A 22,654-nucleotide genomic window follows, 5' to 3' on the forward strand; every position below is an offset into this window, starting at 1 on the left:
GTTTTTCTCCACTGTGCAATTTAAAGCTGCCCCGATAGCGATATCGGAGGCATCGACCATAAGTGAAAGTGGCTGATTGGGTATAGGGTAAGTGAGTGTTGCTGCGTTGGCCAATTCACTTTTGCATCTCTCAAATGAGGCAATTAGCGAGTCAGTCCAGGGCACCGGACGCTTGTCGTTCTTTTTTACGTCCCGGAGCAAATTGTTTAAAGGCGATTGGGTTGTTGCAGCGTGTGGGAGAAATATACTGTAAAAATTTAGCATAGCCAGAGAACGACGAAGTTGTGAAAGAGTTTCAGGTTTGGGGAAATCGTTAATCGCCGTAACCTTTTCAGGGAGGGGCTTAACACCATCTGGTGTAATTAAACAACCTAAGAATTTCACGGCGGTTTTTCCTAAGATACACTTGTTTGGATTGATTTTCAGACCATACTGCTCGAGGCGGCACGGACCTGATTCAAATGGGTTACATGCTCAACCTCATTAACGGAAGCTATGAGTAAGTCGTCGAAGCACAAATCTAAGTCGGACGCAGAAATCTAAGTCGGACATTGCCTCATTGATGTATCTTTGAAATGTTTGCCCCGCATTACGTAAGCCAAAAGGCATGTATACAAATTCAAACAACCCAAATGGCGTTGTTATTGCGGTTTTGGGAATATGAGGCGGGTGAACCGGGAGCTGGTGGTAAGCTTTGGCTAGGTCAATGGTAGAAAATACGTTTTTACCATGCAATAATTGGGTACAATCATGTATATGAGGGATTGGATAGCGGTCGGGGACTGTGGCGGAATTTAGCCGACGATAGTCTCCACATGGCCGCCATTCGCCATTAGCTTTTTTGACCATGTGAAGGGGACTCGCCCAGGGACTTTTCGAAGGACGAATAATGCCTGAGGACATGAGGTGTTCGAATTCCTGGCGAGCGGCACGCAAAGTGTCTGGGGCCAAACGTCTTGGCTTGGAAAAAACTGGGGGTCCGGTAGTTTCTATATGGTGAAAAGTATTTGCGGTAGTGTGATTGTTAAAAGTTTCCGCGGTCGAAAAAAGTTTCGGATAGTTTTTAAGAATTTGCTGGTACTGACAACTATTCAATGTTACCGAAATATTAGAGTCCTCTGGGTGAACATTGGGGATAATCGCGGCGCACGAAAGTTGTGTTTTTGCATCAACGAGTAAATTGAAATGCCTCAAAAAACCTACACCGATGATTGGTTGCCTCACGTCGGCAATGACAAAAGACCACGTGAAACTGCGGCGCAAATTAAGGTCTAAGGTAAGACTTTTCGTGCCGAATGTTTTGATAACTGTACCGTTAGCAGCATAAAGAACTAAGTCCTGGGAAGCTTCTCTATTTGTAGTATGACTTTTTGGTAAAACGGAAATGTCCGCTCCGGTATCGATTAATAAATTAAGATTTGTTTTTCGATCGGCCAGGAGAATGCGTTGAAGTTGGCGGTCGCTTTTGTGGCCGGCAGGCGATCGCCAATCTAGTTTCCCGATGATTGAAAGGAGCAGGGTTGTACGCATTTTCTTGCGTTTCTGCCGAAATTTGTATGATAAAAACAATAACCCTGTTGAGGTTCCTTGTACCGACGAAGACGGTCACGTGATTGGCTTCGGTTTCTAAATTGTCTGTGTTCACGGTTGTCACTTGCGTTCGTGTTTCCTAGTACCATGGTGGTTAAATCACGTACTTGTTTTGATAATTGCGCTATTTGCGTTTCCAATTGCGAAGTTTTTGAAGCTTCGTCAGACACTTCATGAATTGAGGGTGGGGCTACAAATTCGTGTATCTTGTCGGCCACGATAGACAATTTGCCTAGATCATCATTAAGCGCAGCTAGGATAGACTGAGAGTTGCTTGGAAGCCTGCCGAGCCATAAAGATTTTAATAAAGGCTCGCCTACAGACGTGCCAGCCAAAGCGCGCATTTGCGCGAGCAACTGAGAGGGACGCTGGTCGCCTAGCTCCAGCCCTTGCAGTAGAGTTCGAATTCGAGAGGATTCGCTTTCTGAATGAGAGTCGATTAGGCGGTTTTTTAATTGCTCATAAGGCCTATCAGTTGGAGGGTTAAGAAGGAGATCGCTGACTGAAATTAATACGTCAGCGTCGAGAGCTGCGACCACGTGGTTAAATTTTGTTGTTTCACATGTTATTTTTGCCAAAGTAAATTGAGCTTCAAGTCTAATGAACCATAATGTCGGGTTCGATTTCCAAAACGGAGGTGGTTTGACCGCCACATGGGCTATCTGCGTGTTAGTGGCCTCGGATCCGTCTAAAGGCATACTTAGTACAAATGAGTAAAATAATTAATCACAAAGAGAATTATACGAGTAAAATACGAAAAATAATTAGATAAAAATTTAATAGAATAGTATGATAAAAATACAAGTGCAACAGCATGGGGTATGCGAGTGCACGTTATAGATACGATACGATAATTTAAACAACGGAAATAATTTAGTAAGCTAACTTTATGAAACTAATACGAATGCAGCAGAAGCAAAATACTGGCGACATATAACTTAGGGAATATCATAAATAAATCTGAGTAACAGCGTGGGATAATACAAAATAACTTACTTGTAAATTGAAATAAAGGCAACGGCGACAACTCGATACATCACATTAAAATTAATTAAATCCAAGTTAACATGATGTTATCTAGAGAAAAGTCCATTGTGTTGGAGTATATTGCAGGAAATCATGCACGAAACGGAAGCAAACGTGGAAATAAATGCACAAACGGGCAGCTGCACAAGATGGCGTGGCATGAAGAACGATTTGGCCACGTTGATGATTTGAGAAAAAGTGATGATGCTTTACACTGCCGACTTCTCACGTTAAATGTACGTGGATTGAGCTGAAGAGCATGTTCAAAAGCACGTGGATGGGTCACCAGTGTGGTAAATCATGTTTTTCCAAGCATTAAAAGGAACAGATTACCAACTAAAACTTAAGGAATAAATTTAATTTGAACATTATTAAAATCACAAATAAATACAGCTAAAACTGAATGACATTAAAGTTATCGGAGTGCACGACTATCAACTAGTACACGAGGAACTAGTGCACGAGGAAAAATGGGAGTAGTCTGGTTGCTGGCGGAAAACTGGTTTTTAAATGCGTCACTCCAAGTTGAAGTGCAAGTGCCCTTTCGCATTAGGTAAGATGAAAATGTAGGAGCAGGGCATCGCCGCAATAATAAGACTAATGATAATAATTTATACAAGTTAATAATAAGACTAATTTAATAAAATATACTGAGTGATTTATGCAAATGAAACATTCAAAATAAGAATATTTATCGAATCTCAGATAAATTTTTTTGAATTTGCAAAAATACTGTAACTCAAGATCAAATCCTTCGTAGAGGTTTTATCTTTATTCCTCCATTTGTTTTAGTGCTCAATTTATCTAATTTAATAAAACTGTTTAGAGTTTACATATCAATTAGAGTTCATATTAATTGGGGTTGAATTAAAGAAGTTCAAAAATTTTAATTTAATTTTATTATAATTAAATTATAAGAATTAGAGAAGCTCACTGAACTCTTGATGCAGGAGTCTCCTTGACTTCTGGGTTAGTTTCAAAATTACAAGGTTACGGAGTTAAACATCTTTAAACTCTCTAACTCATATAATTTAATTATATTATAATTAAACTCTCTCTTCTTAACGCGGGGCCCCGAATTCTACTTCTTATAATTTATTTAGTCTCTTATAATTTAATTACTCAAACCAACTTTCGTAGAGGACTTTTCGATTTAACTAAGCCGCATTTGCGTTACATGGAGAGGAAAACCACGGAAACCTCCCACGGTTAGCCTGACAGACTTATTGGGGTAACCTGATTGGGCGACATATTCCCTGTGACACAATTCTTTGGGCTATTGTGAGTTTAATGACGTCAGGTTCCTTGAAAGCTTGGTAAAAGTCGAGATTTAAGCATTTGTGCGTAATGCAATCAATTTACGTTCCGCTAAGAACAGCTCGTAGTTTCCGCCACTTAAAGACTCGAGAATGTTGTCATCGTTTTGAGTCCTTCTCAACGTTTCTGATGAGTAAACACGTACAAGTTTAACCAGACATTTATAAATTATTTATTTAGTTCTTCTCTTTCGGTTAAGTTTTTGGTAGTACTTTAGTAATAGTACCTTATTTACGTCGCACAAGAGCTGCACAATGAGCAATTGGCAAAGATGTTTGATTTTAAATACTTCCTTAATGGTATATTGTTTCCAACTTCATATGATCCAAAGTTTTTGATCAATTTTGACGCTATTAGGTCTGGATCAAAGGCCTTGTTATTTAAAAAAAATTATCTCTTCTACAACCTCAATTAATAAGGAATGTAATAGAATCCTGGTTTAATGCTGAATGCGATACGCTCTTCAGTTTGCAAGCCCTCACCGCTCATTCCATATTTAAAGAATTTTAGTTTTGTCCCTCTGAAAAGAAACATTACAGAAATAAATATTTTGTCAGTATTCATGCAGATGTTAAAGTGAGCATTTCCTGAAAATGCATAAAAAAATGAGTTATTACTCTTTGTTTTGCATTACATTTCGAGTAAATTTGACTTTTTTCCACATACACACATTTTTTGTGCTTTTGTCTTTTATAAATTTGAATTCTAGCCTCAAAAAATGCTGCTCATTCTAACATGCATATTGTGATATTAAATAAATGAAACTTCTTAAGAATTCAGTTAAGTAGAAACTATTTTCCTTTATATAGTTATAAGAAATGCAAAAACAGAAATTCTATATAAAATAAACTAAATTAGTGTTTCTTTTTATCTTCTTGTGAAACACAAAATTTCAGTTCAATTTTTAACGCGGAAAACGAGAACAAAAAGACTCTAACTAACTCTTTCAAAGAATTGATATTTTTTAACTTGAGATAAATTCTAGGGTTTAATTTTATTTGGATTGAAAAATTACGAAATAAACTTAAAAAATTTGTAATTATTTCATGTTTTAAAAATTTGTTTTTAACTGGATGAGTAAAGTTTATTATTTTTAAGGATAACTAGATTTTTCCTAAATATCTTTTTAAAATACATTAAATTATTACTATAAAAAATTGAAAATTAGCAACTGTCCTTTAAAACTATTATAAAATTTTAAGCATAGTTTCTTTCAAAGCACTGCTATGCCCTATGTTTATGATAAAAAATTTTATTTCCTATTTTCAAATAAACTTAACGCCTGTACACAATTCTCACTATTTAACCATGAATAATACGTACAGAGTGCCTAAAAAAACGGACCACCCTAGATAATTTTTGATCTAATGATCGGATTTTCACGTTTTATGGTTTGAAGAGATGACTTCAAATATGCCAATTAATTAGTGAAAACGATATTTTAGGTTACGAAATCAGTCACAAAAACGAATTTTATCAGAATAAACATATCTTTTTTTCAACGGATTCAGATTTCTGAACCCCAAAATATAGGGGGTTGCCACAATGTGGTAAATATGGTCCCAATAGGGTGGTCAGGAGAGAGTTCCAAATTTTGGACCCCTTCATTTTAATTTTACTTTTTACGTATTTCGCGATATCTCGAGAACGTTTTAAGCAAATTGTAAAAATTTTTGTACAGAATTATAAATTTCGTTTATCCAAAAAATAAATTTTAGTAAACATTTATTATTATTTTATTTCAGTATAGTCGAAAAAATTTCGAATTGTAGGTTATACAATTTTTCTCCTCATATTTAAGTATGTAAATTTACATAGCAAAATATAAAATTTAAGCGAAATCAGTTGAATATTTCCTGATAAATCAAATTTTAAATGTACAACTTTTTTAAAATTAGATTTTTCAGGAACTATTCAACTGAATTCGTTCAAATTTTGTATTTTTTCTCATTAAATTACATACTTTAAAATGATGTAAACAATTTTGTACCCTATAATTCAAATTGTCTTGCTATTATTAAATAAAATCATAAAAAATCATAAATATTTCCTGAAATATATTTTGTGCGTAGAAATTTTTTTTAAATAAACGAATTTCATAATTGTGTGCAAAAATTTTTCAACAAGTTTACTATCTCTCCGAATTCAATTTTGATCCTTGCTTTCTTATAATAATCTCATATAATATTTGTCACATCTCTATGGCAAATTAAAAATTTCAGCAAGAAAAATATTAGTTGACTTATCTCAATTGAACTAAAAAAGTTTTAATAAAATTGAACAATAGCTTTCAATAGAAACTTTGTTTTTTGCAATTTGCGCTTATATTTTTATTTATTTTCGCACTTTCATTTTGCATGTGCATTTTTATCTGTACTTTTTGCTGGTTACTTTAACAGTTCGCAACTTTATTAGTGTTGTTTACTTCTTACTTTTCAAAAAATTTACTTTCAACTTCAAAATAATTACCTTAAAATTGAGTAATTGTATTTTTAAAAAGTTAAATTCACATACAAGCACACATTTATGATCTTTATTTTGGTATAAATTTATTTTATATTATGCATTTTATTTTTCACACTTTCATTCTATTTATGCTTTTGAAATAAACATTATTGGAAAGTAATTCATTTTGAACCGTAATGGAAGTCTAAGTTCAAGTTCAGTTTAAAGTCTGAAATTTCGTCAATATGCAAAAAATTGTAAATTTCTTTGAAAGGACCATAATTTTTTTTCCTTTTTCAGAAAATGGATATAAACAAAGATGGTGTTGTGACAATAGATGAATTTATGGAGATTTGTTCAAAAGTAAGATCTCATACCATTTCTTATGCCCATATTAACAGGTTAAAATTTATTGAGTTTTATGGGGGAAAAAAGCTTAATAGCTTATGTTCCGTTGGCGAGATTACGTCAAAACTTAACCGTTTAATGCCTAGTCTGTAAGATTTTTCAAGGTTGAACTTCAATCGTCTGTATACAGGCTGGTTCATTACCTAAATTTTATTTGTTGCAACTAGCAACATCTCAAATCTACTGATTCACCAGCATAACTAATCATTTACGTTACGTAACGCATTAAATTTCGACGATTAATTCCGGCAAGTGACGTCATCGTAGCTGATGATTAAGAAGCCAATAAGGTTTGACATGCTACGTCGCTTACAGGTAATCAATTAAATATGATTTAAATCACATGATTAGGCAAAATCACTTCACTTCCTCTCGATTTGCAAGTAACTCAATTATAAGCGTGTTCTAGTTGCCTTTTCAACAAAGAATAATTAAATTCATAAATAGGTATTTAGCTTAACTAATATTTTAACGCTGCGAAAAACATTGTTTTTACTGAATGTTTGGGAAAATTGCTTCTGAAAAAATGAAGGGTTATTTATTTTGTGCGTCTGATGTGCTAGGCCATATTAAGATTAGATATTAAGCATCTTTAACAAATTTGTAAAAGCAAACTGAATTTTGATATCATAAGCAACTGTATCGTACCTTTAAAATGATTCAATATATTACAATAAATAGTTTTAAATACATCATTGCTTGTTTCGAATTCCCCTAATGCTTGACATTTTTTCATTGATTATGTAATTATAATTAAAAATTTGAGAAACGCAAGTCGTAATCATTAATATCTCTTACTTATGAAAATATTTATAGTTTAGATTTCAAAGCTAAATTAAAAGACACTAACAATATTTATATTTAGTGTATTTTATATTTTAAAACAAATATCTCATTTCATAAACAGGCTTATTCAAATGTATGAATGACAAGGCTTAGCAGGCAGTTTTTACTATTTTTTACATAGCAGTTTTTACTATTTTTTACCCACAATAAAAAACATTGCTTTTGGAACAGTCTATCAGAGTATTAAAAGACAGCAAACACATGTAACAGTTAAGTTAATCTTGTTAATCATCTAGTTAATCTTTGTTATTCTTTAGCATACGGAGTTTTATTAGTGTTCATTTTTAGCCGAAAATGAAGAAATCAGCATTTTTTTGGCTTACATTGATCATCAAATCGGCCTAATTATTAATTAAAAATAATTTCAAACAATCTAAACTGTCCTTTATAATGTCATTTCAACACTTCAGGAACTTACGCAGTATTTTGTTTTATGCTTCTGTTTCATTCCCTGACCATTAATGACAAGCGAATTTTCGTTCTTCTTATTTGTTAGATAATTTTTATCACAAAAACATTTAAGTTCATTTTATATTTCATCCAATTTTAAAATACATTAAATTATTTATTAACCCAAACCCGGTAATTAAACCCAAATAGTGAACACAAACTCTTATTTTTGACACATGCATACGAATTTAAAAACATTTTCATCAATCAGATGGTTCAAGCTTTCATTTTCTTGAACAAATATTATTGTATTTCATGTATATATGATATAAGTTTTCATCTATGAAATCAGTGTCTAAATGGTGAGGAATTTTTTGACTATTATTCTTATAATTTACTTAAATTATTTTTGTTTGAAAAAGTCATTTTTCAGCAAAATGGAACAATATTCAAGAAATTAGACGAGAATGTGCATACACTAAACTGTATATTAATTAGTTTAAAATTTGATAAATACGTAAGTCAGAAAATTAATCTAACAATGACTGCAATATTAGAAGCTTAATAGCCATGTTTTAGTCCACTGTTCTTGCTAGTGTTAACACAGTGAACTGGAATAAATTTTAAAAAAATTTACTCATATGCTTTAATTAAAATCGGTTCAAATTTAAATCAGTATTAGTGCCGAGAATCAAAATACTAGGCAAATTAGCTGCAAACGTTATACTTAGGACGCCATGTCTATTTTGGCGTGTTTAACCATCACCTTTTTTAGTAAACTTTTCACGCTAGTGTTAACATAGTGAACTGGAATAAATGAATTAAAAAAATTTTACACCTAAGTTTAAATTGGTTCAAATTAAAATCAGTATCAGTACCTTGAGCCAAAATACTAGGCAAATTAGCTTTAAATTTATCCCTTTGATGCAAAATATTTATTAAAAATATTTTTCATACTTTTTTTGTTATTTTTTTATTCATTTAGATCAAACTAAGTGAAAAATGTAATATTTAGCATTTTAATAATTGATGGTTATGAAACACCACTTTTTGCTTCAAGGTTAAAATTTTTCAAACACGATCCGTTTCAAAACAATAATTTTTCAAATTTTCACTCATTTATATCTAAGAGAAGCAGTTATTTATTATTGAAAATTTTTTAATTTGAAAAACCAATTATTGATAAATTTTTTAATTAAATGAAAGGAAAACTTTTCAAACTACTTATTTTAGACTGAGCATTTTAGTAAAAATTATTGTAATATAACAGAAATTTTTTTAATAACTATTAGACTGTTTTTTTTAAAAATTAAAGATTACCGAAATTTATTTTTACTTATAATTAGAGCGTCAGAAAAAAATATATTAAAGGATGTGCAAAATAGTTAACCAAGTGCTAAATGGACCAATTTTCCGTTCAATCTGTATAATATAATCCATTTTAAGCAAATTTAAGTGATACGATAGTCCTTAAGTTTAAATCGGTTATAACTGAAGTTTTAAAGGTTAAGTTTGTTACAAACTTATCAACTCTATAACTGGTTCTTCATTTTATATTAAAATACAATTGAAGATTGTTTGACTTTTTCAGGATGAAACGATAGCACGATCCTTGTCGTTATTCGATACTGTAATCTGATGCTGCATCGTTTACGGAGAAGTACCTAAGAATAAGTATGAGCTTTAGATGAATTGTTTATAGTGTGCTCTTTTTGATGCAATGACTTAGTCGACAACGCTTTATGGATACTTTATGGAGAAAAAAATATCTATCATTAACTTATTACTGTAAATACATTCCAATGAATAGTCATCATTTTAAAGGAACTGTGATTTGCTTAGAGGAAAAAAGAGAGTATTTTTTCATAAGTAATATTCTAGCAAAGAAAGCATATCTAAATGCATATGTTCAAGGGTAAAATGTAAATACATATTGTAAAAGGAAATTTTTGTAACTTCTCATTGTATAGTTTATGCTAAAATTGCGTAATTGTGATTGTTAAAGCACAGGGTTTACTTATTTTAATATTTATTATTAAACTGTAGAGTGAGCCATAATTAAGTTAACGATTTAAACATCAAATAAAGTTTGGATCAATATTGATAAATTTACAATTTATGCCTTCTGCTGGTAGACTTATAATAATTTTTTTTTAATACGTAAAAATATATCTTTTATTTTTATTCCTTCCATGTGATGATTCACTGTTGCATTCAAAGCTTTAGTTCCTATGTCAGCAAGAGATTGCATACAGGAAAAAAATACATAAATAGACAGAGGCATGTAAATGTATCTTACAGATTATATAAGAAAAATAATCTATGCTTATATCTTCCTTATGTGGTATAATAAACACGGGTATTTCTCAATTAAAATTGGCAACACTATAGTTATTATTTATTTTATTAGGTTGTTTTAAGTAATTATCTAAGTAGTGTCTAAAAAATTAGTTATACTTCAAGTATTTATTTAGATTCATTTTGCATTTTTATTGAAATGAAATCTTAGTAATTATTTGGATTTATTTTTGATCCTTTCTTAAATGACTGTGGAAGCATACGTGGCACCAAAACCGCGGTTATTTCTCTATCTAAATTGGCAACACTATAGTCATTGATAACAATTTGTTCTGTAATTTCTGTCCTAAGTGATAATTTATGTGTTAAATAATTAGTTATACGTTAGGTATTTAATTAGACTTGTTTTTCACCTAGTGCTAAGTAATATTCTAAGCATTGTTGAATAGTTAGTTAAACGTTAAATATTTATTTCAATAATTTTGTATTTTAATAGAAATAAAAAATTTGTTAGGAAGCAATTTAAGATTTATTTTTCTTCCATTATAAAATGGTTTTAAGCATAAACAGTGCTATGGTGCCGCATATTATCTAATCAATTCTTAGTGACGAATAAATTTTTCAACCAATAGCATATATATTATACTATATTATATACTAAGTTATGACTCGAGAGGTGCGTGCGGAAGTAGTACAGCACAGTCCTACTTCATTTTGTACTACACAGTAGTACAGCACAGAATGGCACATTGTGATGAGTTTTCGGTCTTATCTCATGATAGAAGTTTAAATAATTTAACTGTTACGTTTTTGCGCCGTTTCGTACCTTTTCATTTGATCAATCCTTGTAATATTTGTTTTCCGCCCTATAATCGTTCACTTAATTATGGTTCCTTCTACATAGAATTATTTGTTGATAGTGCTTTTATATGTGAGCTTAACTAATAATTTTCATGGCTATACAAATTTCTTATCTGTTATCTACATGGAGACTTTTTTAATTACATTCATAATAATTAAAAGTATAACGAAAGTCATTCTACAGAAATTCTACAGAATTTTCCTTCAGAAATAATATTACATACTTCGAAAGAATAAGTGTATTTATTTAAATTACATACATACATACATATATATATATATATATATATATATATATATATATATATATATATATATATATATATATATATATATATATATATATATATATATATATATATATATATATATATATATATATATATATATATATATATATATATATATATATATATATATATATATATATATAGATATATAGATATATATATATATATATATATATATATATATATATATATATATATATATATATATATATATATATATATATATATATATATATATATATATATATATATATATATATATATATATATATATATATATATATATATATATATATATAGATATTGAATCTTTATAAAAATTAAAATAAAAAAGCATACACATTGGTGGTCACAATTTTAATATTTAAAACAGAAAAGAATATTAATATGCTATTGAAATCTGACAAGCTGTAGTAGAGGAAGGTGAATGTAACAAACAGCAGAACAGGTTTAATTAGAGATTGGAACTTCATAGAGTTTCGAATAATCATCTTTAAAATCCTTTCTGTTTCCAACCGCAATCAAATCTGTCTTGTTGTTCAATAAATTCGGTTTTTTGTTCTGAGACTTTTTGAATATCAATAACGTTTTTGCTTTTGTTCTCGATTTATCTTTGATTTGTGGCTCCCAAGGTGTATACTTTTTGTTTTAATTTTTTAAAAATGTTCAAAAAATTATTTCCTAAATATGTTCTTTACGAGAAAAAATACGTAAATGGACAGAAATAATAGATACAGAATACAGACAGAAATAATAAATATATAAATAGACACACTGTACTTTCATAACAAAAAACAATTAAACATATTTTTTCGATTATTGCTAATTTTAATTGACTATAGATGCAAGGGAATTCTTCGATATCTAAGTATTAAAAATTTGCTTAAAAATATTATTAAATATTGTTACAAAGAAAGAAAATTTGTTACAATTAAATAAAAATATTGTTGAATTTGATTGATAATATGCCAGTTTAAATCAAAAGTTAAATTTGGGCTAAAAAATACCCAAAATTTTTTATGAGTATATTATTGTTATTTTTGCCTTAACTTTTTGCCTCTAGTGAAGTTATAAGTTTTTAAGACATACTTTACGAACACAATTTTATTAAAGTACTTAGGAATTTCTCATTCACACCCATCCTTTCAGTATCAAGCTTATCGCAGTGTCATCCACTTCTGTCTATGACATTAAAATGTATTTTGTAAAATATAATTTTCTGTGTAGATAATGTATGTACTGTGAAAAAAAGTGTACTTTTATATATTTGTGCTGATTTGTTCACTTCGAAAACTGTAAAATTTAGATGCTGTTAAATTAATTTTAGGAGCAAGAGGATATAAAAATGTATTATTGTTGAAGAAAAATATATTTTACATCATAGGTAAATAATTTTATACAGAAATACTGAAACAGTTTCCTAAATAGGATGGAAGAGTATCGCTTTCTTCAAAACATATAAAAAATAGTTTTTATTACTTTCAAAAGTAATGTGGAACTTTAAATATTTAATCAACGTAAGCTTTTTTGGAGAATTATCTAGGAAAAGAAGCATTTAGTTTTAAAACCAGTCATATTTGACGGTAAAAACTTTGCGAATAAAGCATATTTTACAATTTGGTAAACATTTTCGTGGTTTTGTTTTCCTTTTTTTAGACACTTTTGTCGTCAATAAAAAATTTTCGGATGCATTTTGCTTTTTTTAAATTTGTTAATTTAGTTTTAAAAAAATTAAAACTGCCTAACTGTCAATAATTTATATCGCTAAAATGATAACAGATGGACATGTCAGTAGAAATATTTTCTAATGAAAAGTTTTTTTGATACTCTTCTATTTCGAATGTCCGATTAAATATCGACAAACTATTAATGAAGTTAGCTACACCTAATTGGTTTTGATAATACAATGTTAAAATTTTGAATCAAATTACGGTGAAAGTGTCGGTATATTTTACCGTAAAATGAGTTTTTGTTGTAAAATTTTTTGTAAAATTTTACACAAAAACGAATCTGATTTACCGTAATTTTTATTTTAGTATTTACTATAAAATCTCTGAATTATTGTAATTATATAAACTACTGAAAGGGAATTGCAGTATAAAATTTTAAAGTAAAAATGAATTTCAAGATAAAATTGATTTTGCGGATGGCGCAACCAAGGTACCAGTACTTCTTAACATAAATTAATCCGAAATTTTCTACAGTGTAGATACAGCTGTGGTGATAGGTAACTGGTATGAAGGTAATGCAGTAATAGTTTTCTAACGGGTCCCGATACAACATGGATTGTTTTTTTAAAAAAAATCAGAAAGTTCATTGTTATCGTTTAAATATTTTTGAGTATGTAAAATTTTATGAAATTAAATTACTAAAATAATTTCGGATTAAAATAAGTTTGAAATTTTTTTCCTCCAAATAAATTAAACAATTGAGAAGATATTTTTTTTAATTTTAAACTGATGAAGGGGTCAAAATTATGGACAAGGGACAGTGAAAAAATTTTAAAGGAATGCTAGTTTAAGTTATAAAAATATTATAAAAATATTAAAAATATTTAAAGTTATAAAAATATTAAAAGAAAACTAGTTAAGCTAGGTTGAGAGGAATTAGCAATTATATGCCTCAAGCATTCTGAATAAGATATTCGCATTTTTTCTAAATCCGGAGCTTAACTTTAATAACGTTAATTAAATGTTTTTATAAAGATTTAAGAGAGCATTCAAAGTACGTACTAAGTTTATTAAAATAATAGGTATTTTCGCATATTTAAGAATATAAAATTTCGCCATAGTCTACGTTAATACGCCAAAAATATGCAACGAATTTATTTATAGCTTAGAGTACCTAGAAAAAGTTTCAGAAATCTACGTGATATAGAATAACATTTTAACTTCCGAAACTCTGAGCATTTTAAAGATGAAAAAAAAAACTGTTAATGTGATAATTAGTTTATAAAATATTATTGATCTTTCATAATTTCTAGAAAATGGCGCTTAAAAATAATTATTTGATAAAAAATCATATTGGTATAGAAACATTTATAACTATATATATATATATATATATATATATATATATATATATATATATATATATATATATATATACGTTATTTATTATTTAACTGCATAGTTTTACTACCCGATAGAAATTAAAGAGCTAATTGCCTTTGTTTCACTGACTAAAATATTGATAATTTAATATCAATATTTTAATAAATCCAGCTGACATCTGCAACTGAAACAGTGAGGAGATTTACAATTTTTTGCTTACATTAGGTGTAATTTGTAAAGAAAAAAATACAAATAGGTTATTGAATTTTTTTTAAGAATTTATGTATACATAAATATTACTTTTTATTACTCTTATGAGCGTTAAATGTACAAGTTTGGCACACCAAAAAATATAAGCCATAGATAAGAAATCTGAGTTTATTCATACTATAAGTTTCACACATGGGAGATAAGTCAGGGAGATACGTTAATTTGTTAAACACAAAACGAAATCCAATAACGAGTTTTTAAAAAAAAAAGTTAAAAGAACTTAATTTGTAGTTTAAGTTTAAAGATGTATTTTTACAAGGAATTTAAATCATAGGTCAAAAATAAATGCTTGACAAAAATTTTATTAATTGTAACTTCAAATAACGTAGGTAAACATTAAAAAAATAATATAATTCCAGGTTTCCAAACATGTTACAAATTGATATTTTTATAATTTATAAAGTTCGTTTATAATAAAGATTATAATAGATAAAGATACAATACAAACAATTCAGTTTCATTCAATTTTGAAAACTGGAGATGATTGCATCTGATACATTTATCACTTGTAAAAAAAAGGATAAAAGTATTTTCCAATAAAAAAAGAGTAAGTGTACATAAATAAAATTCGCCGTTGAATGTGCATAATTGTTGTTGTATGAAAAGTTCAAATTATGACTATTTTAAGTGTCAATGTTTTTAATATTTGTTTTGAACTATTAGCCAATAAATATAATGGAGTTGAAATACTACATTGTGAAATAAATGTATTAGCATTATGTTTTGAAGTAATTTTTAATTACATACTAAAATTTAAGTAATGCATAATCAAATATGTTAAATAGTTAAATTTAATTTCTAAGTTCTTGTTCTCATAATGTCATTAATGTTGGTTCTCATGTTAATAAGTTTAATTACTTTATCTTTGACCTATGCTGCTTTTATTTCAAAAATTCTTCAGTATGGAAGAAGAGTGTTATATTTCAAACCATATGTACCTGAGAAAAATATAATTATTTTCATCATTAAAAACTGGAATATTTTATTCAATGTAAGTAATTGAAACCTCCATGGTCAAAACTACCAGAATATGGTAAAGTTGACCCTTTTTGCCACTTATGATACATCAAGAATCTCGGTAATTTTTACCAAAGATCTTTAGTAATGATTTTAGTAAATTTAGTTATGGTTTTATAATCTGAGATAAAATTTGTTAATTTTACGGCAAGTTAAATTTAATTTTATCGGTTAAATTTACTTTTCAGTTTTACATTTCTTACTAAATATGTAGTAATAAGAATTATAATTCTGGAAAACCAGAATTTCCGATAAATTGTTACCACATGAGCAAAAATATTACCATATATTTTGGATTATATTACCAGAATTGTTGCGTTTTGACAAGAAATTTCATTACCATATTCGGTAATTTTACCAGAATTGTTTTCCCGATGGAGTAAGATAAAAACTATGCTGCGTTGGTGAAAATTTGAAGTTTTGATTTGCTTCTAAAAAAATTCAATCTTAGAGAACTTGTTTGGTTCTCTACTTGTTGAACAAGTTTTCTTTTAAAATGTTTGTATTTGAAAATAAAAACCATATAAAACTTACATTTAAACAAGCCAAAAGTAGATAAGTACCAAAACGACATTCTCTTTATGATAATATGCCAAGCAGTATGCATGATTGTACTATGGACCAATCTCCTGATTGTACCTTGGATCATCCCTGCAACAGGACCAGCTAGAACAAATACAATTTCCTGTACCATTTATTACAAGTAAATATTTTTTTTCATTAGTGAAGTTATTCATTTTTAAAATATTTCACTAAAATGAATATGTTTTTGAATAATTTAGTTTGTTTTAATATATTCACGCTACTCGAAAGCTAAACTTTAACTGTTTGAATAATCCAAATTCAATTAATTAATAAATTGAGAAGAAAATAACTCAAAATGAGTAATATTCTGGGAGATATATCCCATGGTCTAAGGTACAACACATGGTACAAGTTGCAAAACCTATTTCTTTTCTGAAAGGTGTTCGATAAGAATTCGTTCACAAAAAACTATATTAATCGACAAACGTATTATGCATTATTTATTTATTTCTACTTAACCATTTATTTATTTCTACTTGAAAAAATAAAAAGTTAAAACTTTCCCAAGTTACAAAATACAACACTCTTCTCTGATATCAAAAATTTTAAATAAAAATGAATGTATTGTTGTGAAACATTTTTCCTCTGAATGGTATAAATGATCCCAATATTTGTGAAGCAAAATTTTTGACGTAATTAAAGCTACATGTTACAAAATTTGAAACTAATTCAGAGCACGTAAGCACCATTTTAATTTGTGAGAATTGCAAATAAGAAAGTTATTGTGATACCCAACAAAGTTTATGTATTTTAATGTTACGCAAAGAGCTTTGAATATTTGATATAATGTTATAGGTGTTTATAAAGCTTCTGTAGCGATCATCTAAATTTTGTTCAATTGTTGCTGAGACTCCCGCATCATTGAGTAAAGTGAGAAAATGTTTTGAAAGAATCTTAGAATTTTTGCCAAACGAGTAATGGAAGTTTCTATTATTACTATATTTAAGACATTTAAAAATGAAGAAAAATTACAGGCAAGAAATCAATATCTATTTCGACGGATTAATAGAGACGTTCCTGTTGTATGAAATTTATTGTTACTATAAATATTCGTTCTATCAATCCAACGTTTCGTTAATCATATTGACGTCTTATTGGCTATAGTTTATCAACCAAAAGATAAACTTGTGCAGTCAATTAACTTTTTTTCATAAAAATTATATGAAAAATGTGAAAAAAACATATTTATAGTGAAAGCCTATTTATTTTAAATGACACGGGAATCAAAAACAATATTCAAGTTAAAGACACCTTCTATAGCCACCACTACTCTCCGATAACCAATTTTTACAGGATTTTTTCTAAAATATTTCGTCAAACAAAATTTTTGAAAAGTTAAAGTTTAAATGTCTTATACTCAAGGCAAAGCTATAATTTTAAACTATGTGTACCATCTTGCCATAAAGATTTAGCTGGGATTTAGAAGGCAAAAACAGCATAAATGTTTTAAAAGTTATTAATGTTTCTTTTTTAAATCTCCCATTTGGGTGAAATTTTTCCTCTAAAATGAAAATCATTAAGATAAATTAATAGTTAACTTTTTTCAGGTAATGTAGCATTGAAGTAAATTATTTTTTAAAAGATTAAAAAATTAGATCGCAATCGTTTCCTTCCCCACAAAATTTTGTCTTTTCTTTACTTTAACATTCTGCACCATTTTCAGAACAAGCATAGAGGGAACAGGTAAAAATAGGTTAAAATTCACGTAACAGTTTTAAATAACTGTTACAAACTCATAATACGATGTTAAAAACTTCTGGGGAAAATGGTTAAATAACAATTTGTTTAAATGTTATTTTACATTATTCAAACATATCAGTCAAATAACTATGAATAAGATGGTATTCAAACTGTTAACTGTGAGATAAACCGTTTATAGTCTGCTTTCACCTAATATGGTTAAGCAACCAGAATTTTATCACGTTAGCCAGGCCCACCTAATGAAACCACTTAGTTCTTTGCAGATGGGTACATATTATAACTGAGAGAGCTAATCGCTTAATCTCATCGCCGACGGAGTGGAGGTTCGAGCCCCAGCGTTTACAGAGCAATACTCTCTCCATCCCCTTCAACGTATGTAGAGTTTTCAGTATCCTTCACTACCAAATTGGAGATTCTGGGCTATTAGAATACGATACTCTCATTCGCATATAGATGGCAGCACCAAGAAGCTGCTATATCATCTCCAATGTCCAGTCAAATTTCTTTTTTTATGGTTTTGAAGCCATGTTAGTTGTAAATGGTTAAAAAATATCGTATAATTTTTGTATTCATAGTTTCTTAATCATACTAGTTGTAAACAGTTTCAAAACCTTAAAGTTAAAAAATGTTCTTTATCGTAAACTTTACGGTCAATTGAATAGACACACTGTTGCCGGTAGAAAGAAACTTCTAGCAATGTAATTACATGAACATCATATTATTCTTAAGCGAGCTTCATTTTGCGTGGTGGAGGAAAAATTACAATTTTAAATACTCTTCATTTTTAAAACTGACTTAAATTCTCTGAAAAAAGTATTTATATATTACTTACTTAATTTCATCCCGATTTGCGAGTAAAGCTTTCTTGGCAAAGCTTTGAAAACTGAAAGACTGATTCACTGATTATTTAAAACCTTTTAGATTTGAAACGTCTCAAAGAATTTTGATTGATAATGAAAATACTTTGTTTTTGCCTTCATATTATCATATTTTTAAGTGAAAATAAAGGAACAAAACTGAACACTTCAATGATGCGGGCAAAGTAATTTGAATATCAAGAAAGTATCATATAATTACTCCATATTGTTATCCAAAGAAATATAATTTATACACTTGTATTCAATGTTAAAAATTATCCCATTTATATTGTATGTAAAATGTGGAAATAAAGTTTTGTGTTTGATAATTTCTTTATTTATAACTGTACATTATATTTCCCCAAATCACATTTAAAATACTGCATTTAATTATTGAAAACAGAATATGTATTAGATAAAATTTTACCAACAATTTCTTTTTGAACTTTAAATTTTACTTTTTTAAATTAAGAAATATTTTTTTTAAGAAAATATTTTTTGCTACATAGAAGAAAAAATATGGTCAAAACAGCCAAAATATGGTTAAATTTACCATGTTTCTGGCTCTATGGAAGCACTAAAATAGCTCACGAATTTGTACCACAGCTCTTTAATAATGATTTTGCTTAAATTAACCATAAAATAAATATCATTACCATACAATACGGTAATTTAGTAGATCATTTTTCTTCGTGTATAATCAAAATGGTGAAACTTTTAACTGGCAGAAATCAAAATATTAATTTCATCATAAAATAATTATCATTGTGCAAAATTTAAAACTTTAATGTTTGTAGTTAAATATTTTTAACGTAGTAAACTGTTATGAAAAATACAGAAAAGAAAAATCTGAATTCAATAAATACACTGGTTATCATAAATTAAGGAAAAATCACAAAAATAGCGATAACTCTTTCAAAAGTAAGCCAAACCGTGCAAAATTTGCATATGTTGTCCACTAAGAGTAGCTGAGTAAAATTGCAATATGCAAATTAGTGGCGCTGCACTCGGCTTACGTCATCTGCCTGGAGCATAAAAGTCCAAGTTTGAGAGAAAGCACACAAATTTTACTGTGATTGCGACATTGAAAATCTGAGATAGCCAATTCGTAATAATGACCTCTAGGCATCATTTGCCTGAAGAACTACGATGGAGAGCCATCGGGAGACTAGAGGCAGGGCAGAGTCAATCAGAAGTGGCCAGATGGCTAAATGTGAGTCCATCTGTGGTTCATAGACTTTGGAGGCAATTTCAAACCACAGATTCGGCATCTAGGAGGTTCAGTCAAGGACGGCCAACTGTTACGACCAGTGCCGATGACCGATATTTGACATTAAGTGCACGCAGGAATAGAACCGCTACTCCGACACATCTTAGATCCTCTCTTGCTGCAGCCACCGGAAGGTTGGTGTCAACGTCAACTGTGCGCAGAAGGCTCCACGAAGGTGGTCTGTATGCGAGACGACCAGCCATTTGCGTGCCGCTCACATCACGCCATAGGAGAGACCGTTTGCAGTGGGCCCGACAACATGTCCACTGGACGTCAGATCAATGGAGGCCTGTTCTCTTTACGGATGAGTCCAGGTTTAGTCTAGAAAGTGACAGTAGACGTTATTTGATATGGAGAGAACCTGGGACCCGTTATCATCCATCAAACATCCGTGAAAGAGATGCATACGGAAGAGGCAGTGTCTGTGTTTGGGGAGGCATATCCTTAGGAGGGCGCACATACCTCCATGTCTTTCCAAGGGGAACCGTGAATGCTCAGGTTTATCGAGACAACATCCTTGATGCTTATGTGAGCCCATATGCCGGGGCAATTGGTGATTGCTTCCTGTTACAGGACGATAATGCAAGACCACACAGAGCTCGCATTGTTGATGATTATCTTCAACAGGAAACAATTACTCGCATGGAGTGGCCAGCTCGATCCCCGGACTTGAATCCTATCGAGCACGTTTGGGATGCTCTAGGGAGGCGTGTATCTGCCATCAATCCGCCCCCTCAGACCCTTGCCACGCTTGCAACTGCTTTACAAGAGCAATGGCTCTCACTTCCTATTGAACTGATAGACCGCATAATTGAAAGCATCACACATCGCTGTTTGTGCTGTATTGCTTCTAGAGGCAATCATATTCCATATTAAAGGTACTTTTTCTATTGCAAACCGATACTTCCAATTTGTTTATTTTATACATGTGCTAATTTCTATACTACTATTAATGTCTGATAATTTCTTTTTATGTTGTTTAATACCTTACTATGTGTTGTATATTGTGGGTAAGTTTCATAAAATTCCATGTGTAATTTCTTGAGTTATCGCGATTTTTGTGAATTTTCCTTAATTTATGATAACCAGTGTATATTCAATACAATCAATCTTTCATTATGTACTACAAGAGATATCAGAAACTTTTATAAACTTTTTATGTAAATAACAACATTAAAAGCTGCATTGTTAATATGTATTTTTACAATATAATTAACTTTGCATACAATAATAACACATAATTAAAAAAAAGTCCCTTACACTGCAAATTTTGAAAAAATTTTTTTTAATTTTTTTAAGAACTTGATCACATAAAAGATATGAAACACAAATAACTTCAATGAAATTAAAAAAAATATATTATGTAATGAAATTAAAAAATATTTTACATTAATCAGAAATAAGTTTAAAATTTTGGTAAAATGCCATAAAAATTCATGTATTTCATAAAATTTGCATTTCAAACTTTAAATAATGTAGGACGTTACAAGTATAGCAAGTTAAAATAATGTAACATGCATAACAAGTTAAATAATGTAACATGCATATACACCGAAGAGCCATTATATTATGACCATCCTGCTAATAACATGTAGGACCACCTTCAGCCCTCAAAACTGCTAGCACCCGCAGTGGCATTGATTCCACAAGGTGCTGATAGGTATTCTGAGGTATCTGGTACCAAGTGCTCACCAACTGGTCCTGCAATTCCCTCGCATTGTGAGGGGGTAGCGTGGCAGCGCGAATTCGGTTTTTCAAGTAGGACCACAAATGCTCTATTGGATTAAGATCAGGTGAATTTGGGGGCCCAGACATGACTTGAAAGTCACTGGAATATTTCTCGACGATTCGACTCTTATGACATGGTGCATTATCCTGTTGATAAACACCATCCACAGCAGGAAAAACTGTTGCCATGAATGGGTGAACCCGGTCTGCAACTATGTTTAAGTAGCTTACAGACGTCAGGGATTGTTCTATGAGGATTATGGGTCCTAATGTGTCCCATGAAAACACTGTTCCTGGGCGAGAAACCATGAAAATCTGAGCGAGCCCATTGTTATAGATGGAGGGTGGTCATAATGTAATGGCTCTTCGGTGTGTGTACGTGACACAAAAACAACTAAGCTTCCAACAATCATAAAATAAAATTTTAGTTTTTAGATGTTAAGAATGAGTGACAATTTAAATAAAATTTTACGCATCATATAATTTATATGAATGAAGCAGAATGTTTATATGTATGTGTGTATATGTATGTACTTTATACAAACCTGCAGTTCTAAACCAATACATAGGTAGACATAGGTATAAATACATAGGTAGACACGGCAAACTTGTCTCCTTTACAACTTCTCTTTTCAACTTCCCAAAGAAAGAGTTTCTCAAAGGTATGACAAATATTTTATAATATGAGTGATTTGCTAGCTT

General features: G+C 29.9%; 1 protein-coding gene and 1 long non-coding RNA gene across 2 annotated transcripts in view; one reads left to right on the forward strand and one right to left on the reverse strand.

The window, feature by feature from the left end:
* Positions 1-9,963, forward strand: part of LOC107456807 (Kv channel-interacting protein 4-like) — a 72,894-nt gene extending 62,931 nt beyond the window's left edge. The window contains exons 5-6 of the mRNA XM_043045254.3: positions 6,679-6,741; positions 9,614-9,963. Of these exons, the coding sequence (XP_042901188.1) occupies positions 6,679-6,741; positions 9,614-9,661 (111 nt within the window). The 3' untranslated portion in view covers positions 9,662-9,963. The remainder of the gene's footprint in view (positions 1-6,678; positions 6,742-9,613) is intronic.
* A 6,173-nt stretch (positions 9,964-16,136) lies between these two features.
* Positions 16,137-22,654, reverse strand: part of LOC139425994 (uncharacterized) — a 72,137-nt gene continuing 65,619 nt past the window's right edge. The window contains exon 3 of the long non-coding RNA XR_015435609.1: positions 16,137-16,477. This is a non-coding gene — a long non-coding RNA (uncharacterized LOC139425994). The remainder of the gene's footprint in view (positions 16,478-22,654) is intronic.

This window comes from Parasteatoda tepidariorum, chromosome 7 (assembly GCF_982258835.1).
Source record: "Parasteatoda tepidariorum strain Cologne lab strain chromosome 7, Ptep-v5.0, whole genome shotgun sequence".
NCBI classification, from domain to species: domain Eukaryota; kingdom Metazoa; phylum Arthropoda; class Arachnida; order Araneae; family Theridiidae; genus Parasteatoda; species Parasteatoda tepidariorum.